At 38.0% G+C, this 17697-nt stretch overlaps 1 protein-coding gene across 1 annotated transcript in view; it reads right to left on the bottom strand.

The window, feature by feature from the left end:
* Window positions 1-462: 462 nt before the first annotated feature.
* CENPK (centromere protein K) overlaps window positions 463-17697 on the bottom strand; it is a 40096-nt gene continuing 22861 nt past the window's right edge. The window contains exons 6-11 of the mRNA XM_075182855.1: window positions 14868-14914; window positions 12976-13058; window positions 11283-11381; window positions 5363-5498; window positions 4147-4200; window positions 463-770 (exon numbers count right to left, since the gene is read on the bottom strand). Of these exons, the coding sequence (XP_075038956.1) occupies window positions 612-770; window positions 4147-4200; window positions 5363-5498; window positions 11283-11381; window positions 12976-13058; window positions 14868-14914 (578 nt within the window). The 3' untranslated portion in view covers window positions 463-611. The remainder of the gene's footprint in view (window positions 771-4146; window positions 4201-5362; window positions 5499-11282; window positions 11382-12975; window positions 13059-14867; window positions 14915-17697) is intronic.

Here is a 17697-nt window from a genome sequence, read left to right as displayed (position 1 = left end):
AAATTGAGTAGAATTTTCTACCATAAATGCCTTTTCCCTCCTTAATGCATTGATATTCTGCATTATCTTGAATATCGGTTTAGATAATGACTCCTCCACTCGGTGTAGGCGACGGGCTCTTAAATCTGAAGAATTTTTGTTGTACACGAAGCTGCTTCAGGTCACGGTAACCCACAGGCATTGGTTAATTTCTAAGGGGGGTATTCAATTGTTTCTTTTAACGCGCTAAAACAAAAAAAACGAGCGCTCTAAAAATATTACCGTTAATACGGTAATTACTCGCTAAATTTCATCTCGCAGCTCCCTGAGCAGCGAGCTGAAATTCAGCCCGCTGGCAGCGAGTAAGTACCGTATTAACTGTTTACGCGCGCAAAATTACCGTATAATATGAAGTTTTTTTAGAGCGCTCGTTTTTTTTTGTTTTAGCGCGTTAAAAGAAACAATTAAATACCCCCTTAAATGTGTTAAAAAAAAAAATCTGCATTTCCATAAAAGTTATTTACATCACAGTTTGTGTGGCTCAACTCTGAGAAGAATAACATATTTAAAGAGTGGCCAGGCTATTGTGATTATTAAAATCATTGCGTGTCTGTACACTGTCGCCCGTAAGGTCACCGGTGAAAAGCTTCTAGGCGTATTCTGTTTGCATCTTCGGAGTGCCGCAACGCAATTCCATATCGGAGTAACAGTTCAATATAAGGAGGCCAGTGCTCATCTTTAATTTCAATGTAAGGGTCATGGGGTGTGTTAAGCAGTTTGTTGATGAGCATCTAAAAAAAATAAAGAATTAGAGTTATTCAAATTATAAATGGCACATCAGAAATTGCTACTTCTTTACTGGCAAATAATTGCCGACGCAGGATACCTGAACTGAAACAGTATAGCAAAACTAATGGTAATCTTCAAACTTTAGCACAGGGTGTATTTTTATTAATCTCACAGACTGATTACATGTGCATCAGTACTGTGTAAAGCTTCATAACATGGAAGAAATGGCTAAAAATTCAAATGATCCAAAATTGTTTCTGAGGACAGAGAAATCACTGGCTGTGATTACCAAGGCATACCGCCAATACTATATGAAATGTGGATTTGCTAAGGGACATTGCAGAGAATACTGCATCATTCACATCTATTTTTGCAGTAAACAATTAACCTACCAGCATGTTTTTGGACTGTGGGAGGAAACCGGAGCACCCAGAGGAAACCTACACAAATATTGGGAGAACATACTAACTCCACCCAGATATGGCATGGTCAGAATCTAACCCACAGCACCAGTGTTGAAGCAACAATGGGAACATCTTAACATTCTATGAAGTCATTCAGATTACTGATACACTACTTTTTGTAAAATAACAGTTATTTAGTCTCATAAAAAGCTTTGGTTTATTAAAATCAGAGATTTTCCTATTACCACTATTATTTGTTGTTATTATATTATTATTATTTGTCTCGCCTCTGGTAACCACCTATCACTCCCGCCTACAAGACTTCTCCCTTTTATTCCACTTATGGAATTCCCTACCACAGCCTTCAAATCTTAAGAAGCTCTTTGAAAACACATCTCTTTTTTTTAGGGGTGACCTTATCCTCGATAACACTATTCACACTTATGCACCCTCACAACTATCCCAATCTCCACTCTGAACCACACTCGCTCCTCTTGTTCAGCTGTGCCTCTTCCACTTAGAATGTGAGCTCTCTTATGAGCAGAGTCCTGCATACCCTTTGTTTTCATGTCTGCATTTATTTTGTCTACCTTGTATGTCCTTGGTTTATGTATATACTGTTTTCCCTACTGTACGGCGCTGCGGAGCACGGTGGGGCCTTACAAATCTACGATAATAATAAAAACAATACCACAATCATGGTTTCAAAATTATTGAGCTAGAGAGCCATTCTCTATTATGAACAGAACATAAGCTGGAAATATCAGCAATGGAGCATGCGGATAGGAATTAAACAAGAAAGGAAACAGTCCCCATGGTGTGGAGCTCATGAAACTACCATTTTACATAACTAACTGCTTAAATTTATTTATAACAATTACAGGCAGTATTATTCATAAGCATTACACATGAACTGCAAGTATATAAACAAAACTGCTATGTATGGAAGTGCACTAATATTTGTGTCAATTGCTAGTAACAACCTACATCACTAGTGATTTAGTAGTCAAGTTAGTATTGTATTTGTAGGAGTTGGTCCCTGTTCCGGGTGCAGACCCATTGAAACCCGTGCATTATAGTGATTCTAAGACAAAGGATGAGCTGCTCTTCAGTTAAGCAGAAGTAGCTGTGCATCCTAGTGGAACAAGGAGAACTACTAATGAAATAACTGCTCAGAGTCATTATTTCCAAAAGTGGTGAATAGCTGGGCCTATTGCCAACTGAAAATGTATCCATGGTTTATCCTCTGTGGTGACTGCTGTCTCCTGGGGTACATTGTAAGACATTGTAACAAAGCAGTAAGTAAAAGAGACAAAATAAAAACTCCAGCTAGTTTTATTGGGTAGTAAATGTAACATAAATAAATAAACAACAAAATAAATCCTAAACCTGGATTAGCTTGTCTGTTTTTCTCTCCAGGTAGTGAGACCCAGCTCGGAGGTTGTCACACTCTATTATTTATGGCTCACAGGTATAGCCTTCTAATTAGCCTGTTACCTGGCTGATATGCCACAAGTCCCGACCTGGCCCAATGGAATGGAGGCCCACCCTCTCTCCTCTATTCACTCCAGGGACAGTCACACCAGCTTTTACTTGAGCCAAACACAATGGAAAGACAACTTTCCAACTCATACTAAATTAAATAATAAAACAGAAATCTGGGACATCCATATACAACAACCACAAGTGTCCCAGTACTTCTCATACACCTTGGATAACAAAACAGTATCACATCACAAAATAACAGAAAGTTGCCTGGGTAGTGGTGTTTGTGTGTGTGTGTGTGTGTGTGTTACTTCTTCCCTTCCAATTTGTATTCCTGTGCTATAAGATGGATGTTGTGGATTGCACCATGGTGATTCAAAGGTGTTCCTTTGTGAAATCTACAAGTGCCCTATTAATGTTACACCAGGTACCCCATCGTCACTGAGTGTGTATTTAGGAAGACTTATAGATTGGGCCATTACTGAAGTCTAAATGTAAACATGTACTGTGTTCAACAAAACAATTATGGAACATATAGACTGTAACAGACATTCTCTTCTTTACTTTGGGGTTACCTATGATCCTATTTCACTCTAGAATACCATGGTAAACTGCCCAGGAAGGGAGGTTTATATGCTCCTCTATACAGAACTCACAATCTCTGAAGTAGTAAATTAATTCAGAATGTCTACAAAAAAATAAAGTTAGTCTTCATATTATGCTTAAGAATGAGGCTTAAAGAGCAGAAGAGTCCAATAAGTTAGACCAGCCAATGGCTTAGTGATTCATCATAGAGCTTAAAGTATCTTTGTACTTGTGCCCTTTTCAATGGGTAAATGATTTACATAGTTCAATAGCTTAATCCTGGAAAAGATAAATGCCTTTTTTTAAAATTATAGTACCATTAAACTGCATTCCCCTGGAAGATTATATTACATGTGATTTGAGATATTCTCTAGATCAAGAGATTAACTATAACAAGGCTCCGGTGTACTGACATAAATAGACATCTCATGTTCTTATCTTAGCCAATGTCACAGTGACCCAAGCATGCTAGCCATTAAAAGGAACCAAATGTTTGCACAAAATACATTCACTATTACAACAGCTTGGAGTCAAAAGTCTTTATGGGACAATCATACTCCATTAGGAAGAAGAATCCCTGTTTATTTCATCATGTTATTACAACACTTGGACGCTATGCCTTGAATATTTGAAGATCAAACCGATCTATTGCATTTTAAAAGTACAATACCTTAATTAGTTCAATTAAAACAGGAAACCTAAAACCTTGACTGGTCCATTGTGGCTTATGTTAATTTACCAATCTATGCAGTGTAAGTTAAATATGTCAACTACTTTAAACCTTGTTTTACCAGCATTATACTGAAGTACCACAAGATAAGAAAGGGGGGAAAAAAAAGTTGCTCATTTATTGTGAAAAGTGAGACTTAATTGGGGTGCGATGTGCAATCAAATTCATATTTACCTCTAAAATGTCCTGTAATGGTATCCATTGCACAGGGGGGGCTTCAGGGGGACCCTAAAAAGACAGAAATAACAAAAGTATACAAGAAAATGAACGAGAGAGAAATAGAGTATAAATTCACCTCATAAGTTCAATGACACTATAAAATAAAACCTTGCCCAGTATTTTATATTTGATATTGTAAATTCTATGTATTCTAACCACAGGTACCATGTACCATTATGGTACCATAAGCACTACCAGGGTGCCCCTGGGCAGAGAGGATAATATTGTTCACTACAATGAAGTTTTTAACCCCGAAATTTAAGATTGATCTAGGACATGCCCTATCATAACATTTTACATTTACCTCCCCCTCCAATGCAACATGGTTTTGCCCAGGTACAAAGTTACTCCTTTGTTTTGCTTTGCTCTCCTTAATGAATCAGGTCCAGTACGTACACTGACGATGAGCATCTAACTGCCAGTTCTGAAGTGGTTATGGTGGAGCAGGTAAAGGGCAAAACCTTCTGGAAGCTGGACACAAGTCCCTTCTTGGATGATGAAGATGACTTCACACTAGAAAGGTTTCATTACAAGGCAGTGCCAGAAAATATAGAAAAGTTGACTCTATTGCATCTCAAACACATGGGGAAACTGAGGAGGGAAAATACTTATTCACAGACAGATGTCTATTATCAATATTAGTGTTGATAAGACATAGAACACAAATTCACACCCCACATTCTTCAAAGGGGGTAAACCACATTTCGACAACTCCCACCCCTGCCACCAGTAGTGTTTCATCTCATAGCTACAATCACAGGAGGAGGACAAGAGATCTCTGAGATAGTGGCCAAGCCTGGGCGATAACTCACACCAGCCGAGTCTGTCGGTGTGCCTCTATTACACACTTTCAGACCCCCACCCAAACAGTAATTCAGACTAGTGTCCTGTAAGATGCCTATATGTAGCAGTAATGCACAATGAGAAGCAAAACAGTGGTAAAATATAGATATATAAGCAACAGTCATTGCAACCCTTTAATTTACTTAATGTTAATATATATTTATTTATCCAAGGAATAGGGAGAGGAAAGAATATGTAACATAAACAGAGAACTGGCGCAACCTCTCTGGTGGACTGAAAGAATGATTAAGTAATATTTTTACATAGACACTATTTGATTTAGCAATGATTTTCCCTATTTTTCTGCCAAAATTCAGTAAAAACATACCTTTTTCTTCTTTACATGCTGATCGTGCTCCCCGGGAAGGGGGAAGTGCTTCTCTAAAAAAGATCCAAATGTGACTAATAGGTCATCACTGTAGGCTTTCTCTTTTTTAAGTTTACGTTTCAGCTCCTGAATTGCACTTTGATCAAGAACAGAAAAAACAAATGTCATTAACAGAAATGCATGGGCACTGCCATCAATATATCAATCTATTGACAGCAACATCTTCTCTGTGAGTTTCAAGTAAAGGGACAGACGGGATCAGTTCAGAAACTGCTGTTACTCTTTTTTCTTTTCGAATAAACAGCATGTACATATGGTGCAATGTAGAATGAGGTCTTCATCAGGATTGGTTTATTTTGCAAAATAAAACCAATAACAACCCTTGAAGACTGGGGGTGGGGGGGAGTATATGTATCAAGCTGCGAGTTTCCAGCAGGTATGAAAAGTGAAGATGTTGCCTATAGTAACCAATCAGATTCTAGTTATCATGTATTTAGTACATTCTACAAAATGATAGCTAGAATCTGATTGGTTGCTATAGGCAACATCTTCACTTTTCAAACCCGCCAGAAACTTGCAGCTTGACACACTTGCCCCCTGGAGTGGTTAATAGCTCTAGGATTTTGTGCTGCACTAGTTTTGACGGGAGTTTCTTTTGGTATGCTATAGATAGTTTGTTATGTCATGTTCATCAGCTTTGGAAAACATGGGGAAAAAATTCCTTTCTGGGACTGGGTAGCGGTGGTTCAGCAAAATCACAAAATGTAAGTAAAATACACGTTCCATGATATTCCCATGGTTACTTTTATGAGTTACTGAATTTATTTTCACAAGATATGGCGAGCGTGGCAACAGTAAGTAACGGTTAATAAATAAACATTTGGTGCTCAAGTAATAGTAAGAGGCTGTGCTTATTTAAAATAAATGAGTAATGAGTATAGCAATGAGAAGGTAGGTTTTCTAACACAATCATTCAGAACATTTTAATCATTTCTATTTCAGAGAAGTACAGATATTAAATTTGATTATATTTTTCTTTGACCCAAAGTCTTCAAACTTTACATTGACATCCTATGTTAAATAAAAAAATAATAGAAATATTTTAAAGGTGTTGTTTACTACATATATACTAATACATACTACATATAATCCAGACATTCCTAGGGGTAAATGTATCAAACTGCGAGTGTCCATCGGATTTGAAAAGTGGAGATGTTGCCTATACCAACCAATCAGATTCTAGCTGTCATTTTGTAAAATGTACTAAATAAATGATAACTAGAATCTGATTGGTTGCTATAGGCAACATCTCCACTTTTCAAATCCGATGGACACTCGCAGTTTGATACATTTACCCCTTGGTCTCCAGAGCGCACCATGATCACTTCGATAATACACAATGACACTGTCCGACGCATGCTCTGACCTTTAAGTGTACTGAGTAAAACAGCAGGTCTCTATTACAACCAGATAGTGTTCATCACAAAAGGGATGTATTTATGAATATAGCTATTCATAGATACAGAATGGTCTCAAATTTACTACTCCTGTTTTAACTCTACCCACAAATTGCTCTCATTTTAGTCCTGTCAGAAACCTGGCCACATCTATGATTAATAAAAGAGTAATAGTGTCTACACAAAACAGTAGTTCGGTTACAAATCTTTAAAGCCTCTTACAAACAGAAACACATTCCCATAAAAGAAAAAGTAAACAAATACAGATTACACCATCCAGACAGGTGTACGAAGATGACCATTGAGTGGCACCTATCTGGTTTGATGGCAGTGCCCGGTAATGATTGCCATTGAGTGTCTGTGGTTAAGAATAACAAAATTCCCAAAACTCACATGTCAGTGATAATGCCCAATAACATCTAAAATATATTGATAATGTCTATGAACTTGATTAAGCTATAATATACTAACGACAGTGTCAGCTAGATGTACTATACCAGTGATTCAGTAATGCCCACCAGTGTGCCCAGAAATAGCTGTAATGCCAAGTTAGATGCCCTTTTGTTGCAATACTGCTTACCAGGGTTCCCGTTAATTGCAATATTTCTCTCCATGATGCCCCATTAGTTGCAGTATTTCCCTCCAGGATGCCCATTAGTTGCAGTATTTCCCTCCAGGATGCCCAATTAGTTGCAGTATTTCCCTCCAGGATGCCCAATTAGTTGCAATATTTCACTCCAGGATGCCCCGTTCGTTGCAGTATTTCCCTCCAGGATGCCCCGTTAGTTGCAGTATTTCCCTCCAGGATGCCCCGTTAGTTGCAGTATTTCCCTCCAGGATGCCCCGTTAGTTGCAGTATTTCCCTCCAGGATGCCCCGTTAGTTGCAGTATTTCCCTCCAGGATGCCCCGTTAGTTGCAGTATTTCCCTCCAGGATGCCCCGTTAGTTGCAGTATTTCCCTCCAGGATGCCCCGTTAGTTGCAGTATTTCCCTCCAGGATGCCCCGTTAGTTGCAGTATTTCCCTCCAGGATGCCCAATTAGTTGCAGTATTTCCCTCCAGGGTGCCCCGTTAGTTGCAGTATTTCCCTCCAGGATGCCCCGTTAGTTGCAGTATTTCCCTCCAGGATGCCCCGTTAGTTGCAGTATTTCCCTCCAGGGTGCCCCGTTAGTTGCAGTATTTCCCTCCAGGGTGCCCCGTTAGTTGCAGTATTTCCCTCCAGGGTGCCCCGTTAGTTGCAGTATTTCCCTCCAGGGTGCCCCGTTAGTTGCAGTATTTCCCTCCAGGATGCCCCATTAGTTGCAGTATTGCCCACCAGGATGCCCCATTAGTTGCAGTATTGCCCTCCAGGATGCCCCATTAGTTGCAGTATTTCCCACCAGGATGCCCCATTAGTTGCAGCATTGCACTCCAGGATACAACTTAATTACAGTAATGCTAACCAGTGCTCTCTTCCTTCTAGCCAGTCGGCTGTGCCTCTTCCCCAGCTGCACTCACTCTGACACGTGATCTGACAGCAGCGCTGTCGGCTACTAACTGGTCATTGCAGTGGCTGATCAGAAGGCAGCGGGCGCAGCCATACATTACATTAAGTGACGAATGAAATGAATTGCAACACACTGCTCTCTCTACTTCAACCCTTTGCAATCATTCCAGTGGCTATAGTTAGAAGTGAGGTATAATAAAAATAATATTATAATTTTCCATCATATTCCTATGGTTACTTTGCCAGGAAAAGTAATCATCCAATTCCCCAAGTGTAGGGATACCAAATATGTGTATTCTTATTTACAGTCTTCAGAAGACAAGGGGCAGAAACATGCATGTTTATTTTTTACAATTTTTTTCTTTTACCTTATCTTTTTATTACTTTTCCATCCAATGTAAACTACATCCATTAAAAACTACAGGAGCAACTACTGTGAGGTCCATATCACCATAGTAATGTCTTGAATGGGTATAACGGATTCAGCTATGTCCAAAGTAAAGTTCCAGGCCTGCTTACCAGGAGGATCACTGGTTAACATCACTGGGATGACATGTGGCAGTGTTACCAATGCATTGCACAGTTTACATTGTACAGATCTGAACACTGTTAGTTCATATCGGTCGGCCAGAAAGAAAAGAACAAAACAATTCCTGGCTCTATCACAGCAACCCACAACAGTTACTGCAACTGTGGGAGATGTGGAGGACACTCAGGAGAGACTCTTAAACCTCTATGGTGAGGTATAAAACCATCTTGTCATTTCACCCTCGTAGGACTTAAATGATTATACATGCTCTTCCTTCAACTACTTTTTACTGAATACATTGTTCTACTTTATTGCATCTCTTATGTGCTCCTCAGTCCTGCATTATTAAAAGACGTTGCTTATGTTTCGTGTCCTTGGATACAACACATCTCCGTAAACAACTGTACATGATGTAATAAAGGCATGGCTAGAAAGCAAAGCTAGAAAGATAAAACATGCATGTGGTAAAAATTACCGGAGGGCACATATCAGCCAAACATTTAAATGCAAGGGAGAGTGGAAACCCATTTAATTACCCTGTGGGTTAAACACCGCTCAGCAGGTATAGGTAGAAATGTGTCCATAGTAACAATGTTTTGTTGACCCTTGTAATAGCAATTCAATAACAAATGCATTCCAGAATAGATGCTGATTGAAACGGCTATTGTAGATGTCCTAGGTTCATTGTCTGCATTTGGATTACTAGTTGGACATATGTCTTTAATTTAACAGTTTAATCATCACTGAAAGTTGTTCCTTTAGATCTAGAACTGTGATTATAACATGATAGATTGCAAAGCCTTATATGTGGCACAAGGTCACTTATAGAGACAAATTGGAGCTTTCACCTCCAACAGCTGTAGCACACTGACATCACACCATCAGTGCAAGAAGTTCCTACAGGCTAGTAATGCAGATCACAGGGTGAGAAGAGACAAAGGGCAGGCTACAGGAAAGCACCAGGCTGCCACATTGTTTCCTCTCAGGTAAGCATCCCGAGGGCCGTATGTACAGAACTGCTGGTAACACTATAAATCAGTGCACAGCAATGCTCCCATGTTCACACACACACACACACACACACACGTTCTCTCATCTCAATGGGGTACAACACTGACACTAAAACAGTATACAGTATTACTCCATACGTTCTGCACAAAATCTATGCAAATGTCGCACCAGCTCTATACATTCACCACATCCCCAACATTCCAACCTTCCTGCTTCTGTCCTATAATATATATATATATATATATATATATATATATATATATATATATATATATATATATATATATATATATATACAGAAACAGACATAGATCCTCTGCACTCACCATGTACAGACTGGGGTTTCTGTTTATACAATGTAAGTCCCATGACTCTTGCACCCCATTCTTTACATTAATTAATTCCAACTTGTGTCAGGTGAGTCCCAGGTCTCCCATGGCTGCTAGTGCTAGGGAAAGACTTGCCTTTGAGAGCTGTGTGCAGGTAAACCTTAAGCCCAGATAAATAGCATAGCATTTGATCATGTTAGGACTGACCAGATTGGGAAGACTTTGGAGTTAGTTGGTCAGCTTAACATATATTGCAATATGTGGAACTAACATTCCCTGTTTTTAATATAGAACAGTATTTTGTACAGCATTAATTATGTGTTTGGAGAGTGCAGAGTATCCCTGTTTTTTTGTGTATATATATATATATATATATATATATATATATATATATATATATATATATATATATATATATATATATATGTATATATACACACATACATACATACACACATATGTATGTATAGATGTATAATGTACATCGTATATTATGCGTACAATCTGCTAGCGCTGTGTGTGTGTGCACTCAATTAACTACTAAAAAAGTAGCACAGAAGTGGTGTACATAGTCCATATAGTAAACTGCATATCCTCAATTGTTCAAATAAAATTAACAGACCAGCACCAGCATGCCAGAGTACAAAAAAATAAAACAATTGTAATAAAGAAATAGAAAAATACCAAAAAATTACAAAAAAGTTCAAAAAGAATCAAAGGGGAAAAAAAAAAAAAAAAGATACATTACAAAAGGAAATGTTTCTTTTTCTTTGATTCGTTTTGGACTTTTTTTTTGTAATTTTTTTGTTTTTTTCTATATCTTTATTAAAATTCTTTTGTACTCTGGCTTGCTGGTGCTGGGCTGTTCAGTTCATTTTATGTGAACAATTGAGGATATATATAAGTTTTGGTTGCATCTTGGGTAAGAAAAGGGCACATGGAGTTGTTATGCAATTTAATTACTTCTGCTAGTTCTGTGGACTGAGCTAACTTTAATCAAATAAAACAAACATTTCTGAGAAATAGGCTAATAAGGGTGGCATAAAATACAGTCTACGTACTGTACAGTCTACATACTGTACGGCTTTGACATCAAATTTTGAGAATACCTTTTCTCAGTAATACTTGAGCGTTTATTTTCGAACTCCTTCAGCTTGGTGCCGAGTGCGTCCACCAGTCTCTGCTGTTCACCCAACCTCTGCTGCTCTCTAGGGGGAACACAACAGAGGAGATTTCTCAGCAGAAAATAAACATTGTTTTGCTTCTAGGTTTAAATTTGCCTCTACAGCAATACATGGTAGGTTTACCCAAGTCTGATATTACTGTAACCCTGCTTACCATCTACAGATATGCATGTAAAAGGTGGTAACCAGAATATCTGAATATCACCACTGCGGGGGGCACCATGACTAAAATAAAATACAATGTTACTACATTTTCTCTAGTAGTCACTTATGAAAATTACTATGTTTTGTGTGTACTACAAGGGGCACATATCTCAGCTTGTTCCACTAATAAGAGGGTAAAGAAGGTAAGCAATGGCCAGGCAAGTGGGTGTTTTTTCTTTCTCCTCTTGAGCTTTACCCAACAGTGGTACTCTGTGCCTAGGAATGACGTCATTCTGGAGAGACTGGTTCATTTAAAATGTATGCCTACAATATGCCCCCTACTGGCTGCACAGTGATACCACAGTTACTGTAGGCAGAGTTTGAACACCGTACATTGCCAGCTACAAAAGTATATATGCCATGATGGCACCTTTCTCGCCCTGCGGGAGCAAGGCAACTCTAAAAACACTGCATGCAGCAGATTGCCAGTGTGACCTCTGGAAAAAATATGTTCAAAGATTCAGCTCTCTAACTAGAAAAGTGTAGTGTGCATCTGCTGCCATTGGACACTTAATGAAGAATATCTGTCTATGTCAATAAAGAGAAGACAGTATATAGATAACTTGTGAAGAATTCTGACATCTGCATGATCTATAAACACTGAGTTTAAACAGGCAGAGACATAAACCTTAGACTTTCTTTCAGATGAAATGGTGGGGAAAAGTGGTCTTCATTAAACTACAGATTCCCTAGCTTACCACCTTTATGACACACAAGTTTAAAGAGTTGTAAGCTCCAATTCAGCAGGGACTGATGTGAATCTTTAACAATAATAAGTTATGCTGTATCCAAGTATAATAAAATACTAACACCAGATAACAAATCTATCTGTTTATAAGTCAAGGCTGAAAACCACAGACTAAACCCACAAAGAAAAATCAAGCCAACAATTCACGGTCATCTGAAGGTGATAACACTGTACAGACAAACTGTAGGTTGGAACCGCCAAAAAGCATTTGTGGCTGAACACTTGTTTTTAGAAGACCGATGATGGTAAAATATACAGAAGTATTATATTGTCAGCAGTTCTGAATCTGAAATCCACCAAAGGAAGTGGAGCTTTTTTCTGACTTCATACACAGTGGAAGTCCCAGCATCTGTCTAATTAAAACCTTTATTCATGTGGAGGAGTTTACGATTGATGTAAAGATCCTGGTTTATATAAATGCAGGTCGGTGCCCAGAGGAACATCATTGGTTCCATGGACAGAGTGTGGTGGCCATATGTTCTTAGCATTCCACAGAAGTGAAAATGTATCTCAAAGGAGAACCCATACATCAAATGAGCCTAGTGGACTTCACGGTCTTCTCACAACCACCCTGCTGGCAGGGAGGCCTGTGATATATTTTATATTACTATGGGGAAATACTGTAAACTTACTTTTCCCAGAATTATTACAATATGGAGAGCATACCTTTCCAAATCATTCTTTAGCTTCTTCCTCTCGGCCCGTGAGATGGAGAGCATTTTCTCAACGTCTTGGTCAACATTTTGCAACTGCAAAGAAAACATGCTGTGAAAATGATATAATGTAGCTTAGTATACCACAGGGAGAAGTAGGGAAACAAGCAGTATGACTAAATACTTAAAAGTAAATAAACAAGGGCTATTTGATCTCAAGACTTTATAATTAATACAGTGGGTATGATGAAGGGTAAACCGCACATCTACTGCAAGAATAGTGGTCGAACTTGACTCTATCTTGCACTATTGGGTTAATTGTGAGTGTGTATAATATATATATATATATATATATATATATATATATATATATATATATATATATATATCTATCTATATATCTATCATGCACACACACACACACACATTGATGGCAACATGGCAACAGTTGCTTCTCCAGGTACAAATATCTGGAAGAGTTTGAAGGTATGCAGAACACAGTCAATAGGTAACACCTGGCTCTAAGACATATGTAATAGCCAAAATCCAGAAAATAGACTATCCATACGGCAAAATATATTGCAATGAGGAAAAACGCGATCAAAGGGGCACTGCAACTCTAAAAAACGTTGACAAAAAATATATTTTTTTTTCCACTGCATTATTTTTCAGTATGCTGATCTCCTATATTCTGAAAGTACACAGGCTGAACTGAATGTCTGTAAAGGTATCTGACTGAATAGCTATGACGGCTTGTCCAGCTGCATCAACATCTGTTCATTTCAGCTTGCGGATTTACAAATTTCTTCAGGCTCTTTTGCCTAGAAAAGTAACCAATACGGTTGTCGGCAATGGTAGTCTTCAAAGCGACGCTCTAAACCCCGACATCATGACACCGAAGGTGTCACCCACGACAGACTCTTCATACCGAAGGCATGAAATACACACTTGAAAGAATTCCGAACAATAAAGATGCCAGGCGCCTGCAATTATGTCACTTTCAAGGGCTACTGTATTATTGGTGCTCTTAAGGTCGTAATTTAAGGAGGCGCCGGTGGTACAATGTGCTTTACAAGCCTTGTACATTAAACAAGGCTTGTAAATATACTATAAGTATATTTACTAAACTGCAGGTTTGAAAAGGTGGATGTGTTGCCTATAGCAACCAATCAGATTCTAGTCTCATTTATTTAGTAGTCTACAAAATGACAGCAATAATCTGATTGGTTGCTATAGACAACATCTCCACTGTTTCAAACTGGCAGTTTAGAAAATATACCCCCATGGGTTTTAAGCATAACGCACTTCGCCATAACGCCCTCTTTTGACACAATTCCAATTATTTCCTTTTAAGTATAGTGTTCAGTGGAGAAGCTTCAGAAAAAATTCTGAACGCCATGTTTTATTAGTTGAAAAACGATGGCGTTCTCCAGCAAAATTTGACACCAGCCTATGTGGAAGTAAGGTGATTGTAGGTCATAACGAATTCCACGTAAACATGGAAAAATCTGAGATAGAAGGTGGTGCATAAAAAAAAGCATGATATCATAGTCTTTGACAGCTCACACGTTTCATTCGGTTATTTCCAGGGATAATAAAAGAAAAATCTATTTTTATGAACTGTGACATGAGCTCATGAAAATAGGGTAGAAATGTGTCGTATTGCACCGTTACAATACAGCTTTAAAATTGAAATTAACCAGCACAGTATGTTTTCTGGTAAATTTACAGCTGGAGTAGTAAAAGGAGCAAGTTGTGTAGAGTTCTACTTATAGAAATGATCCTGTGGAAAAGACAACCTAATCAATAAGTATTTTAACAGAAAAAAAAAATGGTTCATATTCTTCCTAATACAAGTCTGCCAATAAAATATACTGCTTATGGGAAATCCAATGAGATGGTTACCTCTTCTTTTCCAGCCGCTAGCAGAACATCCTGCTTGTAGGAGATTACTAAGAAACATAAAATAAATTGCAGTTAATGTTTTTGTTTCCATGGCAACATATTGACAGAAGACGACATCTCAATTTCCTCACTGTCTATGAAATCAAGACAAGGATTTGGTGCCAAGAATGACACAGCACTAGCCACAATGTGGGACGTGACATATAAATTAAGGAGTTCAATCACGGAGGCCTTCTAATTGGTAGGTAGCTGGTATTTTCCAAACCACATTGCACGATTAACAAGGAAAAATTGATTCATGTGATTTATTCCTGTGATCTTTTAGATGGCGGGTATTCATCTGTCTGCATAAAATCATGTATATGTTGAACAGATCCACACTGACTGAGGTCAATTCTCATGGGAAACACTAAGAAAATAGATTTTAAGAGCGGGCAGAAGCGAGCAGTTAACCTTAGAGCCAGGCAGTAGCAAAAGAGCAATATATATATATATATATACATACATACATACATACATACATACATACATACATACATACACACACACACACACAGGAAGGTTAAGAGAAGTTTACCTGTAGGCTGCAATACAAAAAATGTAACTATTTTGTTTAGGATGGGTACCATGATGCCTTTTGTTCACGAAAACTGTACTTTTAATTAATAGGCTTCACAGAGACAAAACACCTCCTTCCCCAATGTCCATCATTTCTTAGATACTAAGCCCTAGAGGGCATGATCAGCAATCACGTTTGCAGAGAATGCAAGTGCGCCAACATTTTGTGTCGAAGCATCTGATTGGACGACTGCCTAGACATCCACTCAGTACTTAACAATAGAGTTATCAAAGCACTTCAAGTTCAAACAACTAATACTTCCTCCAGCAGGAGACATGGTGAACGGTGAGGGTGAATATTTTTTCAAATGTCGGGTGTCCTGGACACCTGTGGTTCTACTAGCTGGAGGGATAGAGGTATTACACTACAATTCATTTAATGGTGGACAGCATGGGTCCCAGAGCAAGCCTCTCAGACTTAATCAGGAGTTGTTGCACTGACGATACAGACCAATTTCCTAAAGAGCTACTCCTATTTTTAAAGTGATATGCATAAATTCAGTGCAACGTTATTACACCTGTCTAGAGTATATCTAAATTAAAAGCATCCATAATAAACTGACCCACTTGGGCGCTTTTCCAGTAGCATCCATGGATATTATTTAATTTTAATTTGTCCTAAGAAAAAGCAGATTGACAGCCCCCCATTTAAGTAGCAATGAGGAACCAGTTGCAGAGAGTTTACTGCATATTAATAGAAAAATAAAGTGAAAATTCAACTTTGAAATAGAGAATATTTTTTATGTAAGGAGCAAAAGTGTGATACAACAGGGCTCTGGCTGCTCAATAGTAAACATACAAATTTAACATTATATGTACAGTGGCGCTATAAAAATAGCTGATGATGATGATTATTACACAAAGGAGTGCTTAATACAGATATATGTCACTATTTTATATTAATCAAACATAACTTTGCGGTGGAATAATAAGTGAAACCAAAACGGTAAGGTTGTAATGTCAACTGGTTCTCTATTGCCGTCAATTTTATGATTAAAAATTCCAGTTTATTTACTTAGAGCAGAGGTTCTTTGTTTTAATTAATAACCAAAATCTAAGGGGGAAAGACAGAGGAGACATAAAGAGCTCCAGAAGGATAGGACAAATAGATACACATGGGGCCGTGTAGAAAAACATAACTAGATTTATGTAGTTATAACAGGCCTGATTCATTAAGGAACGTTAAGCAAAAGTAAGCAAGTAAGGCAAAACCATGTTGCATTGGAGGGGGAGGTACATTTAAAATGTGATGGCAGATTTATAGTTGGTGTAGAGCATGTCCTAGATCAATTTTAAATTTCAGTGTAAAAATAAGCCATCAAGTATTTGTGTGCTACATGGAAAAACAGTCAGTATTTAACTTATGTGCAAAATAATAAACTAATTTGCACCCCTTGCAGTGCAACATGGTTTTGTCCAGAAAACTTGAGTAAGAAAACTTATATCGAAATACAGTAACCTTGGCGCTGAATAATTGTCACATATGGAAAGAGATAAACCCTGCAGCTATCATGGGATGGTGCTGACACCCCTAAAATATATATAAGATACAAAAAAATGGAGACAGCGCTGGGATAATCTCAGACCAAGACATACATCACAGGTGCGATGTCAGTCAATACAATAATCTCCAAGTCAAACAGCCAAAAAAGAATCTGGAGATTATAGACCAATAATTTAATCACATATAAAAAAGAAGAGATAAATGCACATCTCTGTTGACTCTAATTACAGTATAAAAATTCCATAATGAGATAACATAGCAAGAAATAAAAAGTGATAATAAAAAAAGAGGAAAATACAAATAATGGTGTATAACCCTCGGTAGGCCTATGAGCTCAATAATTAAAGTTACAATTGCACAAGGTGGATCATCAACACAAAACCAATAATAAGGAAGATAAATCGTAAATATCTGCAAATAGGAGACTCCATAGATGTTAAGGATGTGTAAAACACAATCTTACTGTTTTGCAAGAAGTCCTCCGATATTTGTGAATGAAATGGGTTGAGTCCAGGTAAATCTTCACTCTGATGTTGAGTCTGGGAACTTGTTGTTTTCACAATCCAAACTTGCCTTAGATGTTAAAAAGGTTGCAGCTTTCTATAAGTGTTGGTCGCGGCATGCCAGTTTAATAGCTCCGCTGTAGAAAGATAAGTAGAAACAGGTGCTCACCTGAAGTTGGTCCGTAGAAATCAGGATAGCCGGAGT

This window comes from Mixophyes fleayi, chromosome 1 (assembly GCF_038048845.1).
Source record: "Mixophyes fleayi isolate aMixFle1 chromosome 1, aMixFle1.hap1, whole genome shotgun sequence".
NCBI lineage: Eukaryota > Metazoa > Chordata > Amphibia > Anura > Limnodynastidae > Mixophyes > Mixophyes fleayi.
The sequence above is the reverse complement of the archived record's forward strand: the minus strand, read 5'-3'. Positions and strand labels throughout refer to the sequence as shown.